The sequence below is a fragment of the Salvelinus fontinalis genome, chromosome 18 (genome assembly GCF_029448725.1).
Source record: "Salvelinus fontinalis isolate EN_2023a chromosome 18, ASM2944872v1, whole genome shotgun sequence".
Lineage (NCBI taxonomy): Eukaryota > Metazoa > Chordata > Actinopteri > Salmoniformes > Salmonidae > Salvelinus > Salvelinus fontinalis.
Window position 1 is genome coordinate 28,437,003 of NC_074682.1, and position 13,717 is coordinate 28,450,719.

A 13,717-nucleotide genomic window follows, 5' to 3' on the forward strand; every position below is an offset into this window, starting at 1 on the left:
TGTATTCAAGCCGTTTGCCCCTCCCCACAATTGGAATAACCACCTTCAAAACAGAGGCGGAGATTCCAAACCGAAAGCCAATCATTTTCACTTGTGCCCACGTGGGGTAGTGTCATTTCAACCAAATTATATATTATTTGTGAAAAATCTACATCTACTCACAGCCAATCAGCCTGCAGCAACTGGCAATAGCGCTCCACTCATACCTACTATTGCTTTATCAACTTCCCTCTGGAGAACAACGTAAGCGAGGCCTGGAAGCCGAGGCTAGCATCACACTGAAGTTGGTTTCATATACACAGCATCTAACATGTGTGGTTGTCTCTGACATGACTAACACATTCAGTAATTCTCTCTCTTTATCTCTCTCTCTCCCTGCCTCTCCTTCTCTCTCCCTGCCTCTCCTTCTCTCTCCCTGCCTCTTCTTCTCTCTCCCTGCCTCTCCTTCTCTCTCACTGTCCCTCCTTCTCTCTCCCTGCCTCTCCTTCTCTCTCCCTGCCTCTCCTTCTCTCTCCCTGCGTCTCCTTCTCTCTCCCTGCCTCTCCTTCTCTCTCCCTGCCTCTTCTTCTCTCTCACTGCCTCTCCTTCTCTCTCCCTGCCTCTTCTCCTCTCTCCCGCCTCTTCTTCTCTTTCCCTGCATCTCCTTCTCTCTCCCTGCCTCTTCTTCTCTCTCCCTGCCTCTCCTTCTCTCTCCCTGCCTCTCCTTCTCTCTCACTGCCTCTCCTTCTCTCTCCCTGCCTCTTCTTCTCTCTCACTGCCTCTCCTTCTCTCTCCCTGCCTCTTCTCCTCTCTCCCGCCTCTTCTTCTCTCTCCCTGCCTCTTCTTCTCTCTCACTGCCTCTCCTTCTCTCTCCCTGCCTCTTCTCCTCTCTCCCGCCTCTTCTTCTCTCTCACTGCCTCTCCTTCTCTCTCCCTGCCTCTTCTCCTCTCTCCCGCCTCTTCTTCTCTCTCCCTGCCTCTCCTTCTCTCTCCCTGCCTCTCCTTCTCTCTCCCTGCCTCTCCTTCTCTCTCCCTGCCTCTCCTTCTCTCTCCCTGCCTCTTCTTCTCTCTCCCTGCGTCTCCTTCTCTCTCATTGCCTCTCCTTCTCTCTCCCTGCCTCTCCTTCTCTCTCACTGCCTCTCCTACTCTCTCCCTGCCTCTTCACCTCTCTCACTGCCTCTCCTTCTCTCTCCCTGCCTCTCCTTCTCTCTCCCTGCCTCTTCTTCTCTCTCACTGCCTCTCATTCTCTCTCCCTGCCTCTTCTTCTCTCTCACTGCCTCTTCTTCTCTCTCACTGCCTCTCCTTCTCTCTCACTGCCTCTCATTCTCTCTCCCTGCCTCTTCTTCTCTCTCACTGCCTCTTCTTCTCTCTCACTGCCTCTCCTTCTCTCTCACTGCCTCTCATTCTCTCTCCCTGCCTCTCCTTCTCTCTCACTGCCTCTCCTTCTCTCTCACTGCCTCTCATTCTCTCTCCCTGCCTCTTCTTCTCTCTCCCTGCCTCTTCTTCTCTCTCCCTGCATCTCCTTCTCTCTCACTGCCTCTCCTTCTCTCTCCCTGCCTCTCCTTCTCTCCCTGCCTCTCCTTCTCTCCCTGCCTCTCCTTCTCTCTCCCTGCCTCTCCTTCTCTCTCCCTGCATCTCCTTCTCTCTCCCTGCCTCTCCTTCTCTCTCACTGCCTCTCCTTCTCTCCCTGCCTCTCCTTCTCTCCCTGCCTCTCCTTCTCTCTCCCTGCCTCTTCTTCTCTCTCCCTGCCTCTCCTTCTCTCTCCCTGCCTCTTCTTCTCTTTCCCTGCCTCTCCTTCTCTCTCCCTGCCTCTTCTTCTCTCTCCCTGCATCTCCTTCTCTCTCACTGCCTCTCATTCTCTCTCCCTGCCTCTTCTTCTCTCTCACTGCCTCTCCTTCTCTCTCACTGCCTCTCCTTCTCTCTCCCTGCCTCTTCTTCTCTCTCCCTGCATCTCCTTCTCTCTCACTGCCTCTCCTTCTCTCTCCCTGCCTCTTCTTCTCTCTCCCTGCCTCTCCTTCTCTCTCCCTGCGTCTCCTTCTCTCTCCCTGCCTCTCCTTCTCTCTCCCTGCCTCTCCTTCTCTCTCACTGCCTCTCCTTCTCTTTCCCTGACTCTTCTTCTCTCTCCCTGCCTCTCCTTCTCTCTCCCTGCCTCTCCTTCTCTCTCCCTGCCTCTTCTTCTCTTTCCCTGCCTCTCCTTCTCTCTCACTGCCTCTCATTCTCTCTCCCTGCCTCTTCTCCTCTCTCACTGCCTCTCCTTCTCTCTCCCTGCCTCTCCTTCTCTCTCCCTGCCTCTCCTTCTCTCTCCCTGCCTCTTCTCCTCTCTCACTGCCTCTCCTTCTCTCTCCCTGCCTCTCCTTCTCTCTCCCCCCTCCCAGACACTGCCAACAAGATTCTGCTGTCTCTGTTTGCCATTGAGATGTTTATAAAGCTGTATGCTCTGGGCCTCCAGCAATACTTCATGTCTCTGTTCAACCGCTTCGACTGCTTCGTGGTCTCCACCGGCATTCTGGAACTCGTCCTGGTCCGCATGGACGTCATGACCGTCACGGGCATCTCCGTGCTGCGCTGCATACGACTGCTAAGGCTGCTCAAAGTCACCAAGTAAGACTTTTACAATAGGCTGCATTTGGTTTTCAGGTGTGTTAGTGATGGACTGGACACCATGGCTCTCCAGATAGGTCCAGTTAATTTATTGATACGTTTGATTAATTGTGTCTTACATTCTCATCCCCCAGAGGGCAATATCTAATCAGGAAGTAGGTAACACTCCCCCCTCCCCTCTCTCTCTCTCTCTCTCTCTCTCTGTCTCTCTGTCTCTCTCTCTCTCTCTCTCTCTCTCTGTCTCTCTCTCTCTCTCTCTCTCTCTCTCTCTCTCTCTCTCTCTCTCTCTGTGTGTGTGTGTGTTTCAGGTACTGGACATCTCTCAGTAACCTGGTGGTATCCCTGCTGAACTCCACAAAGTCCATTGCCTGCCTGCTCCTCCTCCTCTTCCTCTTCATCGTCATCTTCTCTCTGCTGGGCATGCAGGTGTTCGGGGGAAAATTCAACTTCCCCAACCAGCTCAAACCCCGCAGCACCTTCGACAGCTTCCCCCAGGCCCTCATCAGTGTCTTCCAGGTAGGGAGGAATACACATACAATCATCATTATAACACAATTAGCGCACAATGTGGGAAAGATGATACGACCATCTGGAGGCGCATATGAAGCTGTACGATATGTAAATGTTGGACATTAGAGCTTGCTTTTTGTTTGATTCCCTCTGGAAAAGGCTAATAGGCTCTCTCTCTCCCTCCCTCTCTTCTCTCTCTCTCTCCCTCTCGCTCTCTCCCTCTCTCTCTCTCTCTCCCTCTCTCTCTCTCTCTCTCCCTCACTCTGTCTCTCTGATAGATCCTGACGGGGGAGGACTGGAACGCTGTGATGTATGATGGCATCATGGCGCATGGCGGTCCCACAATGCCCGGGATCCTCGTCAGCATCTACTTCATCATCCTCTTTGTCTGCGGAAACTGTATCCTGTGTGTGTGTGTGTGTGTGTGTGTGTGTGTGTGTGTGTGTGTGTGTGTGTGTGTGTGTGTGTGTGTGTGTGTGTGTGTGTGTCTGTGTGCTGAGTGTCTGTGTTGAGTCTGCACACATGAATTGCTAGTCTAAACTAAAACCAACCAAACTCAGTCCAACCCCTCTATTAGACAGAAATCTGACTGACCTACTGTCCTTGGGTAAATGAGTGTCTCTCTTCCTTTGCCTACCGTAATTACCTTTGACCCTTAGCCCTCAGACATCCTGCTGAATGTGTTCCTGGCCATCGCCGTGGACAACCTGGCGGAGGCCGAGAGTCTGACCATGGCCCAGAAGGAGAAGTCTGAGGAGAAGAAACGCAAGAAGCTGCTCAGGGCTAACATGCCTGACAAGGCAACAGAGGAGAAGGCACTCCTGGCCAAGAAGTTGGCAGCAGAGAGGGCTAAAATAGAGGGCATCCCTACTACAGCCAAGGTCAGGGCCCATGAGATCATAATATAATGATTATTATAAGGACATGGAGAACCTGATCCTAGATCAGAGCTCCTACTTTGAGATGCTTTATGAATACAGGCCCCGATATTTCACACTGTCAACTACTGTCCACAGACAGACCTGCCCCACGGTGGACATCCGTGTAGCCGGTGGGATTACAACCCATGCTCCCTCTAATAAAAATGTTGTTTATGTCACAGCTGAAAGTAGACGAGTTTGAGTCCAACGTGAATGAGATCAAGGACCCCTTCCCCCCTGCTGACTTCCCTGGTATATCCCACTATCTCACACACCTCTGGGCACATCCATGCAATGGACTCTGGATCTAACAGAATTCAGAATTTAGAACGTGTCCCGTTCTTCTGTTCTTTCTGTCATCCAGGCGATGATGAGGAGGAAGAGCCTGATATCCCTGACACCCCGAGGCCCCGACCAATGGCAGACCTGCAGCTGAAGGAGGAGGTGGTACCGATTCCAGAGGCCAGCTCCTTCTACATCTTCAGCCCTGAGAACAAGTAATGATGATGATGATTATGATGATGGTGATGGTGATGATGTTGATGATGATGATGATGATGATGATGATGGTGATGAATGAATTAGGATGGTGATGATGATGATGATGATGATGAATGAATTAGAAGGGTGATGATGATGATGAATGGATAATGATGTTTGGTATTATGAGGTTATTTTAGCCTCCTTAATTGACTGTCAGTTACTCAGTATAGAAGTCTGCAGCCTGTGATGTAAACTGTGTCCCCCTCCAGGTTCCGTAAGCTGTGCCATCGCATCATCAACGCCACCACCTTCACCAACACCATCCTACTCTTCATCCTCCTCAGCAGCATCTCCCTAGCCGCCGAGGACCCCATCGACCCCATGTCCTTCAGGAACCAGGTGCCCACAGATATGCCTGCTGTATCATTCACCCCCTTATCTGAAATCATTTTTTTGCAGTAAAGAAAGCAGAAAGGGATAGAATTTTGACAACATAACTGGCACAAAGGGGTTTCTCTACTTTATTGCTCTGTATTGTATGAGCAAAGTAAATAAAGCATCACTGTCTTAGTGTACACAGACTGCCTTACCTAGACTATAAGGAGGTCTACACTAGAGATTGTGCAAAAGGACTCTGGTACAGTGGTACTGCTCTGAGAGGATGTTTGCTTGTCTCTGCTGTGTAGGTGCTGGCCTCCGCTGACGTGGTCTTCACGTCAGTATTCACCGTGGAAGTTGTCCTCAAGGTAACCAGGCACGGCTTGTCTCTTCCACTACTAGTATAGTTGTACTGATTACATGAAAAAGTACATTTACATTACCAAGTAATGGGTGTTAACCTTTTACTGCAGTGGACTAAATCAGGGTCACACAGAGTGTTTCTTGGTAGTCTTAAACAAATCCACTGAAACTAAAATATACACCTCACACACATGGTTCTGGGCTTTAAAGAAAGAGGACACCTGTACCATGTCAGATATAGAGTTGAAATGTATCCAGTGTTGAGTTTGCATCCCAATGTTACACTTTATATACATAGACCAAACTGTTTGGCATACAAACACCGGATTTTCATCGTAAAAAAGAAATGCATCATTATTAATTATGAAATTCAGAAAAATATGAAAAACATTCCGCCCATGAGGCCAAAGAGGGTGTTTTCGGTCATTGACCCCAGGAAAGGGCTACACACTTAAATTGTTAATGTGACAAACTCTCTCGACAATATGTTACATCCACTTTTGCAGCACTTTATATATGTTTTATCGTGCCCTGCAGCAGAGTGGTACAGTATATGTTTTATCGTGCCCTGCAGCAGAGTGGTACAGTATATGTTTTCACATGAGTAGCTGTGGTTCATGTGGGTTCATGGTTTGTTGCTTTGAGAGGGTTTATGTGTCAACCAATCTCATCAAGTCAGTATCCATCCCTCCTCTCCCCTAGATGACCGTATATGGAGCCATAATGCACCCTGGCTCCTTCTGCCGGAACTCCTTTAATATTCTGGATCTGATAGTTGTCACCGTATCCCTCCTCTCCATGCTCATGGAGTAAGTAGTCCCTGGGAATGTGAAATGTCATTGCACTCCTGTGACAACTGAATCTACAGTGCTCGATATAACATTCAGTTATGAGTGTGTCTTTCTCCAGGTAGAAATACAGATTATAGACAAGCAAATGTTGTGCTTGCCCTATCTAGGTCCAGTGCTATCTCTGTGGTGAAGATCCTCAGGGTGTTAAGGGTGCTGAGGCCCCTAAGGGCCATCAACAGGGCTGAGGGCCTCAAGGTGAGCTTACCAGTGCACTTCTCCTGTCCCCCTGTTCTCCTGTACCCCTGTCCCTCTGTCCCCCTGTCCCCCTGTCCCTCTGTCCCCCTGTCCTCCTGTACCCCTGTCCCTCTGTCCCCCTGTCCCCCTGTCCCTCTGTCCTCCTGTACCCCTGTCCCTCTGTCCTCCTGTCCCTCTGTCCTCCTGTACCCCTGTCCCTCTGTCCTCCTGTCCCTCTGTCCCTCTGTCCCTCTGTCCTCCTGTACCCCTGTCCTCCTGTACCCCTGTCCCTCTGTCCCCCTGTCCCCCTGTCCCTCTGTCCCCCTGTCCTCCTGTACCCCTGTCCCTCTGTCCCCCTGTCCCCCTGTCCCTCTGTCCTCCTGTACCCCTGTCCCTCTGTCCTCCTGTCCCTCTGTCCTCCTGTACCCCTGTCCCTCTGTCCTCCTGTCCCTCTGTCCTCCTGTACCCCTGTCCCTCTGTCCCCCTGTCCTCCTGTCCCTCTGTCCCTCTGTCCCCCTGTCCCCCTGTCCCTCTGTCCTCCTGTACCCCTGTCCCTCTGTCCTCCTGTCCCCCTGTCCCCCTGTCCCTCTGTCCTCCTGTACCCCTGTCCCCCTGTCCCTCTGTCCTCCTGTCCCCCTGTCCCTCTGTCCCCCTGTCCCTCTGTCCTCCTGTACCCCTGTCCTCCTGTACCCCTGTCCCTCCGTCCCCCTGTCCCCCTGTCCCCCTGTCCCCCTGTCCCCCTGTCCCTCTGTCCTCCTGTCCCTCTGTCCCTCTGTCCCTCTGTCCCCCTGTCCCTCTGTCCCCCTGTCCTCCTGTCCCTCTGTCCCCCTGTCCTCCTGTCCCTCTGTCCTCCTGTACCCCTGTCCCTCTATCCTCCTGTCCCCCTGTCCCTCTGCCCCCCTGTCCCCCTGTCCCCCTGTCCCTCTGTCCTCCTGTACCCCTGTCCCTCTGTCCTCCTGTCCCTCTGTCCTCCTGTACCCCTGTCCCTCTGTCCCCCTGTCCCCCTGTCCCTCTGTCCACCTGTCCCTCTGTCCCCCTGTCCTCCTGTCCCTCTGTCCTCCTGTCCCTCTGTCCTCCTGTACCCCTGTCCCTCTGTCCTCCTGTCCCTCTGTCCTCCTGTACCCCTGTCCCTCTGTCCCCCTGTCCTCCTGTCCCTCTGTCCCTCTGTCCCCCTGTCCCTCTGTCCTCCTGTACCCCTGTCCTCCTGTCCCCCTGTCCCTCTGTCCCCCTGTCCCTCTGTCCTCCTGTACCCCTGTCCCCCTGTCCCTCTGTCCTCCTGTACCCCTGTCCCTCTGTCCCTCTGTCCCCCTGTCCTCCTGTCCCTCTGTCCCCCTGTCCCCCTGTCCCCCTGTCCCTCTGTCCCCCTGTCCCTCTGTCCCCCTGTCCCTCTGTCCCCCTGTCCCTCTGTCCCCCTGTCCCTCTGTCCCCCTGTCCCTCTGTCCTCCTGTACCCCTGTCCCTCTGTCCCCCTGTCCCCCTGTCCCTCTGTCCCCTTGTCCCCCTGTCCCTCTGTCCTCCTGTCCCTCTGTCCCCCTGTCCCCCTGTCCCTCTGTCCCTCTGTCCCTCTGTCCCTCTGTCCCACTGTCCTCCTGTCCCTCTGTCCCCATGTCCCCCTGTCCCTCTGTCCCCCTGTCCTCCTGTCCCTCTGTCCTCCTGTACCCCTGTCCCTCTGTCCTCCTGTCCCCCTGTCCCTCTGTCCCCCTGTCCCCCTGTCCCTCTGTCCTCCTGTCCCTCTGTACCCCTGTCCCTCTGTCCTCCTGTACCCCTGTCCCTCTGTCCCCCTGTCCCTCTGTCCCCCTGTCCCTCTGTCCCTCTGTCCCTCTGTCCCCCTGTCCCCCTGTCCACCTGTCCCTCTGTCCTCCTGTACCCTTGTCCCTCTGTCCCCCTGTCCCTCTGTCCCCCTGTCCCTCTGTCCTCCGGTACCCCTGTCCCTCTGTCCCCCTGTCCCTCTGTCCCCCTGTCCCTCTGTCCCTCTGTCCCCCTGTCCCTCTGTCCCTCTGTCCCTCTGTCCCTCTGTCCTCCTGTCCTCCTGTCCTCCTGTCCCTCTGTCCTCCTGTCCCTCTGTCCCTCTGTCCCTCTGTCCCTCTGTCCTCCTGTCCCTCTGTCCTCCTGTCCTCCTGTCCCCCTGTCCTCCTGTCCCTCTGTCCTCCTGTACACCTGTCCCTCTGTCCCTCTGTCCCTCTGTCCCCCTGTCCCTCTGTCCCCCTGTCCCTCTGTCCCCCTGTCCCTCTGTCCCTCTGTCCTCCTGTCCCTCTGTCCTCCTGTCCCTCTGTCCCTCTGTCCCCCTGTCCCTCTGTCCCTCTGTCCCTCTGTCCTCCTGTCCTCCTGTCCCTCTGTCCTCCTGTCCCTCTGTCCCTCTGTCCCTCTGTCCCTCTGTCCTCCTGTCCCTCTGTCCTCCTGTCCTCCTGTCCCCCTATCCCCCTGTCCTCCTGTCCTCCTGTCCCTCTGTCCTCCTGTACACCTGTCCCTCTGTCCCTCTGTCCCCCTGTCCCTCTGTCCCCCTGTCCCTCTGTCCCTCTGTCCCTCTGTCCTCCTGTCCCTCTGTCCTCCTGTCCCTCTGTCCTCCTGTCCTCCTGTCCCTCTGTCCCTCTGTCCCCCTGTCCCTCTGTCCCTCTGTCCTCCTGTCCCTCTGTCCTCCTGTCCTCCTGTCCTCCTGTCCTCCTGTCCCTCTGTCCCTCTGTCCCTCTGTCCTCCTGTCCTCCTGTCCCTCTGTCCTCCTGTCCTCCTGTCCCTCTGTCATCTTGTCCTCCTGTCCCTCTGTCCTCCTGTACACCTGTCCCTCTGTCCCCCTGCCCTCCTGTCCTCCTGTCCCCCTGCCCTCCTGTCCCTCTGTCCCCCTGTCCTCCTGTCCTCCTGTCCTCCTGTCCCTCTGTCCTCCTGTCCTCCTGTCCTCCTGTCCCTCTGTCCTCCTGTACACCTGTCCCTCTGTCCCCCTGCCCTCCTGTCCCTCTGTCCTCCTGCACACCTGTCCCTCTGTCCCTCTGTCCCCCTGTCCCCCTGTCCCTCTCTACTCCTCTACACCTCTACTCCTCTACTCCTCTACTCCTCTACACCTCTACTCCTCTACTCCTCTACTCCTCTACTCCTCTACACCTCTACACCTCTACTCCTCTACACCTCTACACCTCTACTCCTCTACACCTCTACTCCTCTACTCCTCTACTCCTCTACTCCTCTACCCCTCTACACCTCTACACCTCTACTCCTCTACTCCTCTACTCCTCTACACCTCTACTCCTCTACACCTCTACTCCTCTACTCCTCTACACCTCTACTCCTCTACTCCTCTACTCCTCTACTCCTTTACACCTCTACACCTCTACTCCTCTACACCTCTACTCCTCTACTCCTCTACACCTCTACTCCTCTACACCTCTACACCTCTACACCTCTACTCCTCTACACCTCTACTCCTCTACACCTCTACACCTCTACTCTACTCCTCTACACCTCTACTCCTCTACTCTACACCTCTACTCTACACCTCTACTCTACTCATCTACACCTCTTCTCCTCTACTCTACACCTCTACTCTACACCTCTACACCTCTACACCTCTACATCTCTACTCTATTCCTCTACACCTCTACTCCTCTACACCTCTACACCTCTACTCTACACCTCTACACCTCTACTCTACACCTCTACTTTACTCCTCTACACCTCTACTCTACTCCTCTACACCTCTACTCTACTCCTCTACACCTCTACTCTACTCCTCTACTCATCTACTCATCTACTCCTCTATTCATCTACACCTCTACACCTCTACACCTATACACATCTACTCTACTCCTCTACTCCTCTACACCTCTACTCATCTACACCTCTACTCCTCTACTCCTCTACAACTCTACTCTACTCCTCTACTCCTCTACACCTCTACACCTCTACTCTTCTACTCTTCTACTCCTCTACTCCTCTACACATCTACACCTCTACACCTCTACTCCTCTACTCCTCTACACCTCTACACCTCTACACCTCTACTCTACTCCTCTACACCTCTACACCTCTACTCCTCTACTCCTCTACTCCTCTACTCCTCTACACCTCTACTCTACTCCTCTACAACTCTACACCTCTACTCCTCTACACCTCTACACCTCTACACCTCAACTCCTCTACACCTCTACTCTACACCTATACACCTCTACACCTCAACACCTCTACTCCTCTACACCTCTACTCTAATCCTCTACACCTCTACAACTCTACACCTCTACTCCACTACACCTCTACTCCTCTACTCTTCTACACCTCTACACCTCAACTCCTCTACACCTCTACTCTACTCCTATACACCTCTACACCTCTACACCTCTACTCCTCTACACCTCTACTCTACTCCTCTACACCTCTACACCTCTACTCCTCTACACCTCTACTCTACTCCTCTACTCCTCTATTCCTCTACTCCTCTACACCTCTACACCTCTACTCCTCTACAACTCTACTCCTCTACACCTCTACACCTCTACACCTCTACTCTTCTACACCTCTACTCCTCTACACCTCTACACCTCTACTCTACTCCTCTACACCTCTACTCCTCTACTCTACACCTCTACTCTACTCATCTACACCTCTTCTCCTCTACTCTACACCTCTACTCTACACCTCTACACCTCTACATCTCTACTCTACATCTCTACTCTATTCCTCTACACCTCTACTCCTCTACACCTCTACACCTCTACTCTACACCTCTACACCTCTACTCTACACCTCTACTCTACTCCTCTACACCTCTACTCTACTCCTCTACACCTCTACTCTACTCCTCTACTCATCTACTCATCTACTCCTCTACTCATCTACACCTCTACACCTCTACACCTATACACATCTACTCTACTCCTCTACTCCTCTACACCTCTACTCATCTACACCTCTACTCCTCTACTCCTCTACAACTCTACTCTACTCCTCTACTCCTCTACACCTCTACACCTCTACTCTTCTACTCTTCTACTCCTCTACTCCTCTACACATCTACACCTCTACACCTCTACTCCTCTACTCCTCTACACCTCTACACCTCTACACCTCTACTCTACTCCTCTACACCTCTACACCTCTACTCCTCTACTCCTCTACTCCTCTACTCCTCTACACCTCTACTCTACTCCTCTACAACTCTACACCTCTACTCCTCTACACCTCTACACCTCAACTCCTCTACACCTCTACTCTACACCTATACACCTCTACACCTCAACACCTCTACTCCTCTACACCTCTACTCTACTCCTCTACACCTCTACAACTCTACACCTCTACTCCACTACACCTCTACTCCTCTACTCTTCTACACCTCTACACCTCTACTCTACTCCTCTACACCTCTACACCTCTACTCCTCTACACCTCTACACCTCTACACCTCTACTCTACTCCTCTACACCTCTACACCTCTACTCCTCTACTCCTCTACACCTCTACACCTCTACTCCTCTACACCTCTACACCTCTACACCTCTACACCTCAACTCCTCTACTCCTCTACTCCTCTACTCCTCTACACCTCTACACCTCTACACCTCTACACCTCTACTCCTCTACACCTCTACTCCTCTACACCTCTACTCCTCTACACCTCTACACCTCTTCTCCTCTACACCTCTACACCTCTACACCTCTACACCTCTACTCCTCTACTCCTCTACACCTCTACTCCTCTACAACTCTACACCTCTACTCCTCTACTCCTCTAAACCTCTACACCTCTACACCTCTACACCTCTACTCTACTCCTATACACCTCTACACCTCTACACCTCTACTCCTCTACACCTCTACTCTACTCCTCTACACCTCTACACCTCTGCACCTCTACACCTCTACTCTACTCCTCTACTCCTCTACTCCTCTACACCTCTACACCTCTACGCCTCTACACCTCTACACCTCTACACCTCTTCTCCTCTACACCTCTACACCTCTACACCTCTACACCTCTACTCCTCTACTCCTCTAAACCTCTACACCTCTACACCTCAACTCCTCTACACCTCTACTCTACTCCTATACACCTCTACACCTCTACACCTCTACACCTCTACTCTACTCCTCTACACCTCTACACCTCTACTACACCTCTACACATCTACACCTCTACACCTCTACACCTCTACTCTACTCCTCTACACCTCTACTCCTCTACACCTCTACTCCTCTACTCCTCTACACATCTACTCCTCTACACCTCTACTCTACTCCTCTACTCCTCTACACCTCTACTCCTCTATACCTCTACACCTCTACACCTCTACTCTACTCCTCTACTCCTCTACACCTCTACTCCTCTATACCTCTACACCTCTACTCTACTCCTCTACTCCTCTACACCTCTACTCCTCTATACCTCTACTCCTCTACACCTCTACTCCTCTAAACCTCTACTCCTCTACTGCTCTACTCCTCTACACCTCTACTCTACACCTCTACACCTCTACACCTCTACTCCTCTACTCCTCTACTCCTCTACACCTCTACTCCTCTACTCCTCTACTCCTCTACACCTCTACTCATCTACTCCTCTACACCTCTACTCCTCTACACCTCTACTCCTCTACTCCTCTACACCTCTACACTTCTACTCTTCTACTCTTCTACACCTCTACTCCTCTACACCTCTACACCTGTACTCCTCTACTCCTCTACTCCTCTACTCATCTACACCTCTACACCTCTACTCCTCTACACCTCTACACCTCTACACCTCTACACCTCTACTCTACTCCTCTACTCCTCTACACATCTACACCTCTACTCCTCTACTCCTCTACTCCTCTACACCTCTACACCTCCACTCATCTACTCATCTACTCCTCTACACCTCTACACCTCTACACCTCTACTCCTCTACTCCTCTACACCTCTACACCTCTACACCTCTACACCTCTACACCTCTACACCTCTACACCTCTACTCCTCTACTCCTCTACACCTCTACTCCTCTACACCTCTACACCTCTACTCCTCTACTCCTCTACTCCTCTACACCTCTACTCCTCTACACCTCTACTCCTCTACTCCTCTACACCTCTACACCTCTACACCTCTACACCTCTACTCCTACACCTCTACTCATCTACTCCTCTACACCTCTACTCTACACCTCTACTCATCTACTCATCTACACCTCTACTCATCTACTCCTCTACACCTCTCCTCGTCTACACCTCTACACCTCTCCTCGTCTACACCTCTACAACTCTACTCCTCTACACCTCTACACCTCTACTCCTCTACTCCTCTACACCTCTACTCTATCCCTCTACACCTCTACACCTCTACTCTACTCCTCTACTCCTCTACACCTCTACTCTACTCCTCTACACCTCTACACCTCTACTCTATCCCTCTACTCCTCTCCTCTACTCCTCTACACCTCTACACCTCTACTCCTCTACTCCTCTACTCCTCTACTCCTCTACACCTCTACACCTCTACT

General features: G+C 52.5%; 1 protein-coding gene across 1 annotated transcript in view; it reads left to right on the forward strand.

Moving 5' to 3' along the window:
- The window catches only part of LOC129815888 (dihydropyridine-sensitive L-type skeletal muscle calcium channel subunit alpha-1-like), a 98,832-nt gene that overhangs the window by 34,420 nt on the left and 50,695 nt on the right, over positions 1 to 13,717 (forward strand). Inside the window, exons 11-20 of the mRNA XM_055870061.1 lie at positions 2,354 to 2,579; positions 2,888 to 3,095; positions 3,368 to 3,488; positions 3,756 to 3,970; positions 4,192 to 4,261; positions 4,374 to 4,506; positions 4,762 to 4,891; positions 5,179 to 5,238; positions 5,936 to 6,042; positions 6,192 to 6,279. Coding sequence (XP_055726036.1) covers positions 2,354 to 2,579; positions 2,888 to 3,095; positions 3,368 to 3,488; positions 3,756 to 3,970; positions 4,192 to 4,261; positions 4,374 to 4,506; positions 4,762 to 4,891; positions 5,179 to 5,238; positions 5,936 to 6,042; positions 6,192 to 6,279 — 1,358 coding nt within the window. The remainder of the gene's footprint in view (positions 1 to 2,353; positions 2,580 to 2,887; positions 3,096 to 3,367; positions 3,489 to 3,755; positions 3,971 to 4,191; positions 4,262 to 4,373; positions 4,507 to 4,761; positions 4,892 to 5,178; positions 5,239 to 5,935; positions 6,043 to 6,191; positions 6,280 to 13,717) is intronic.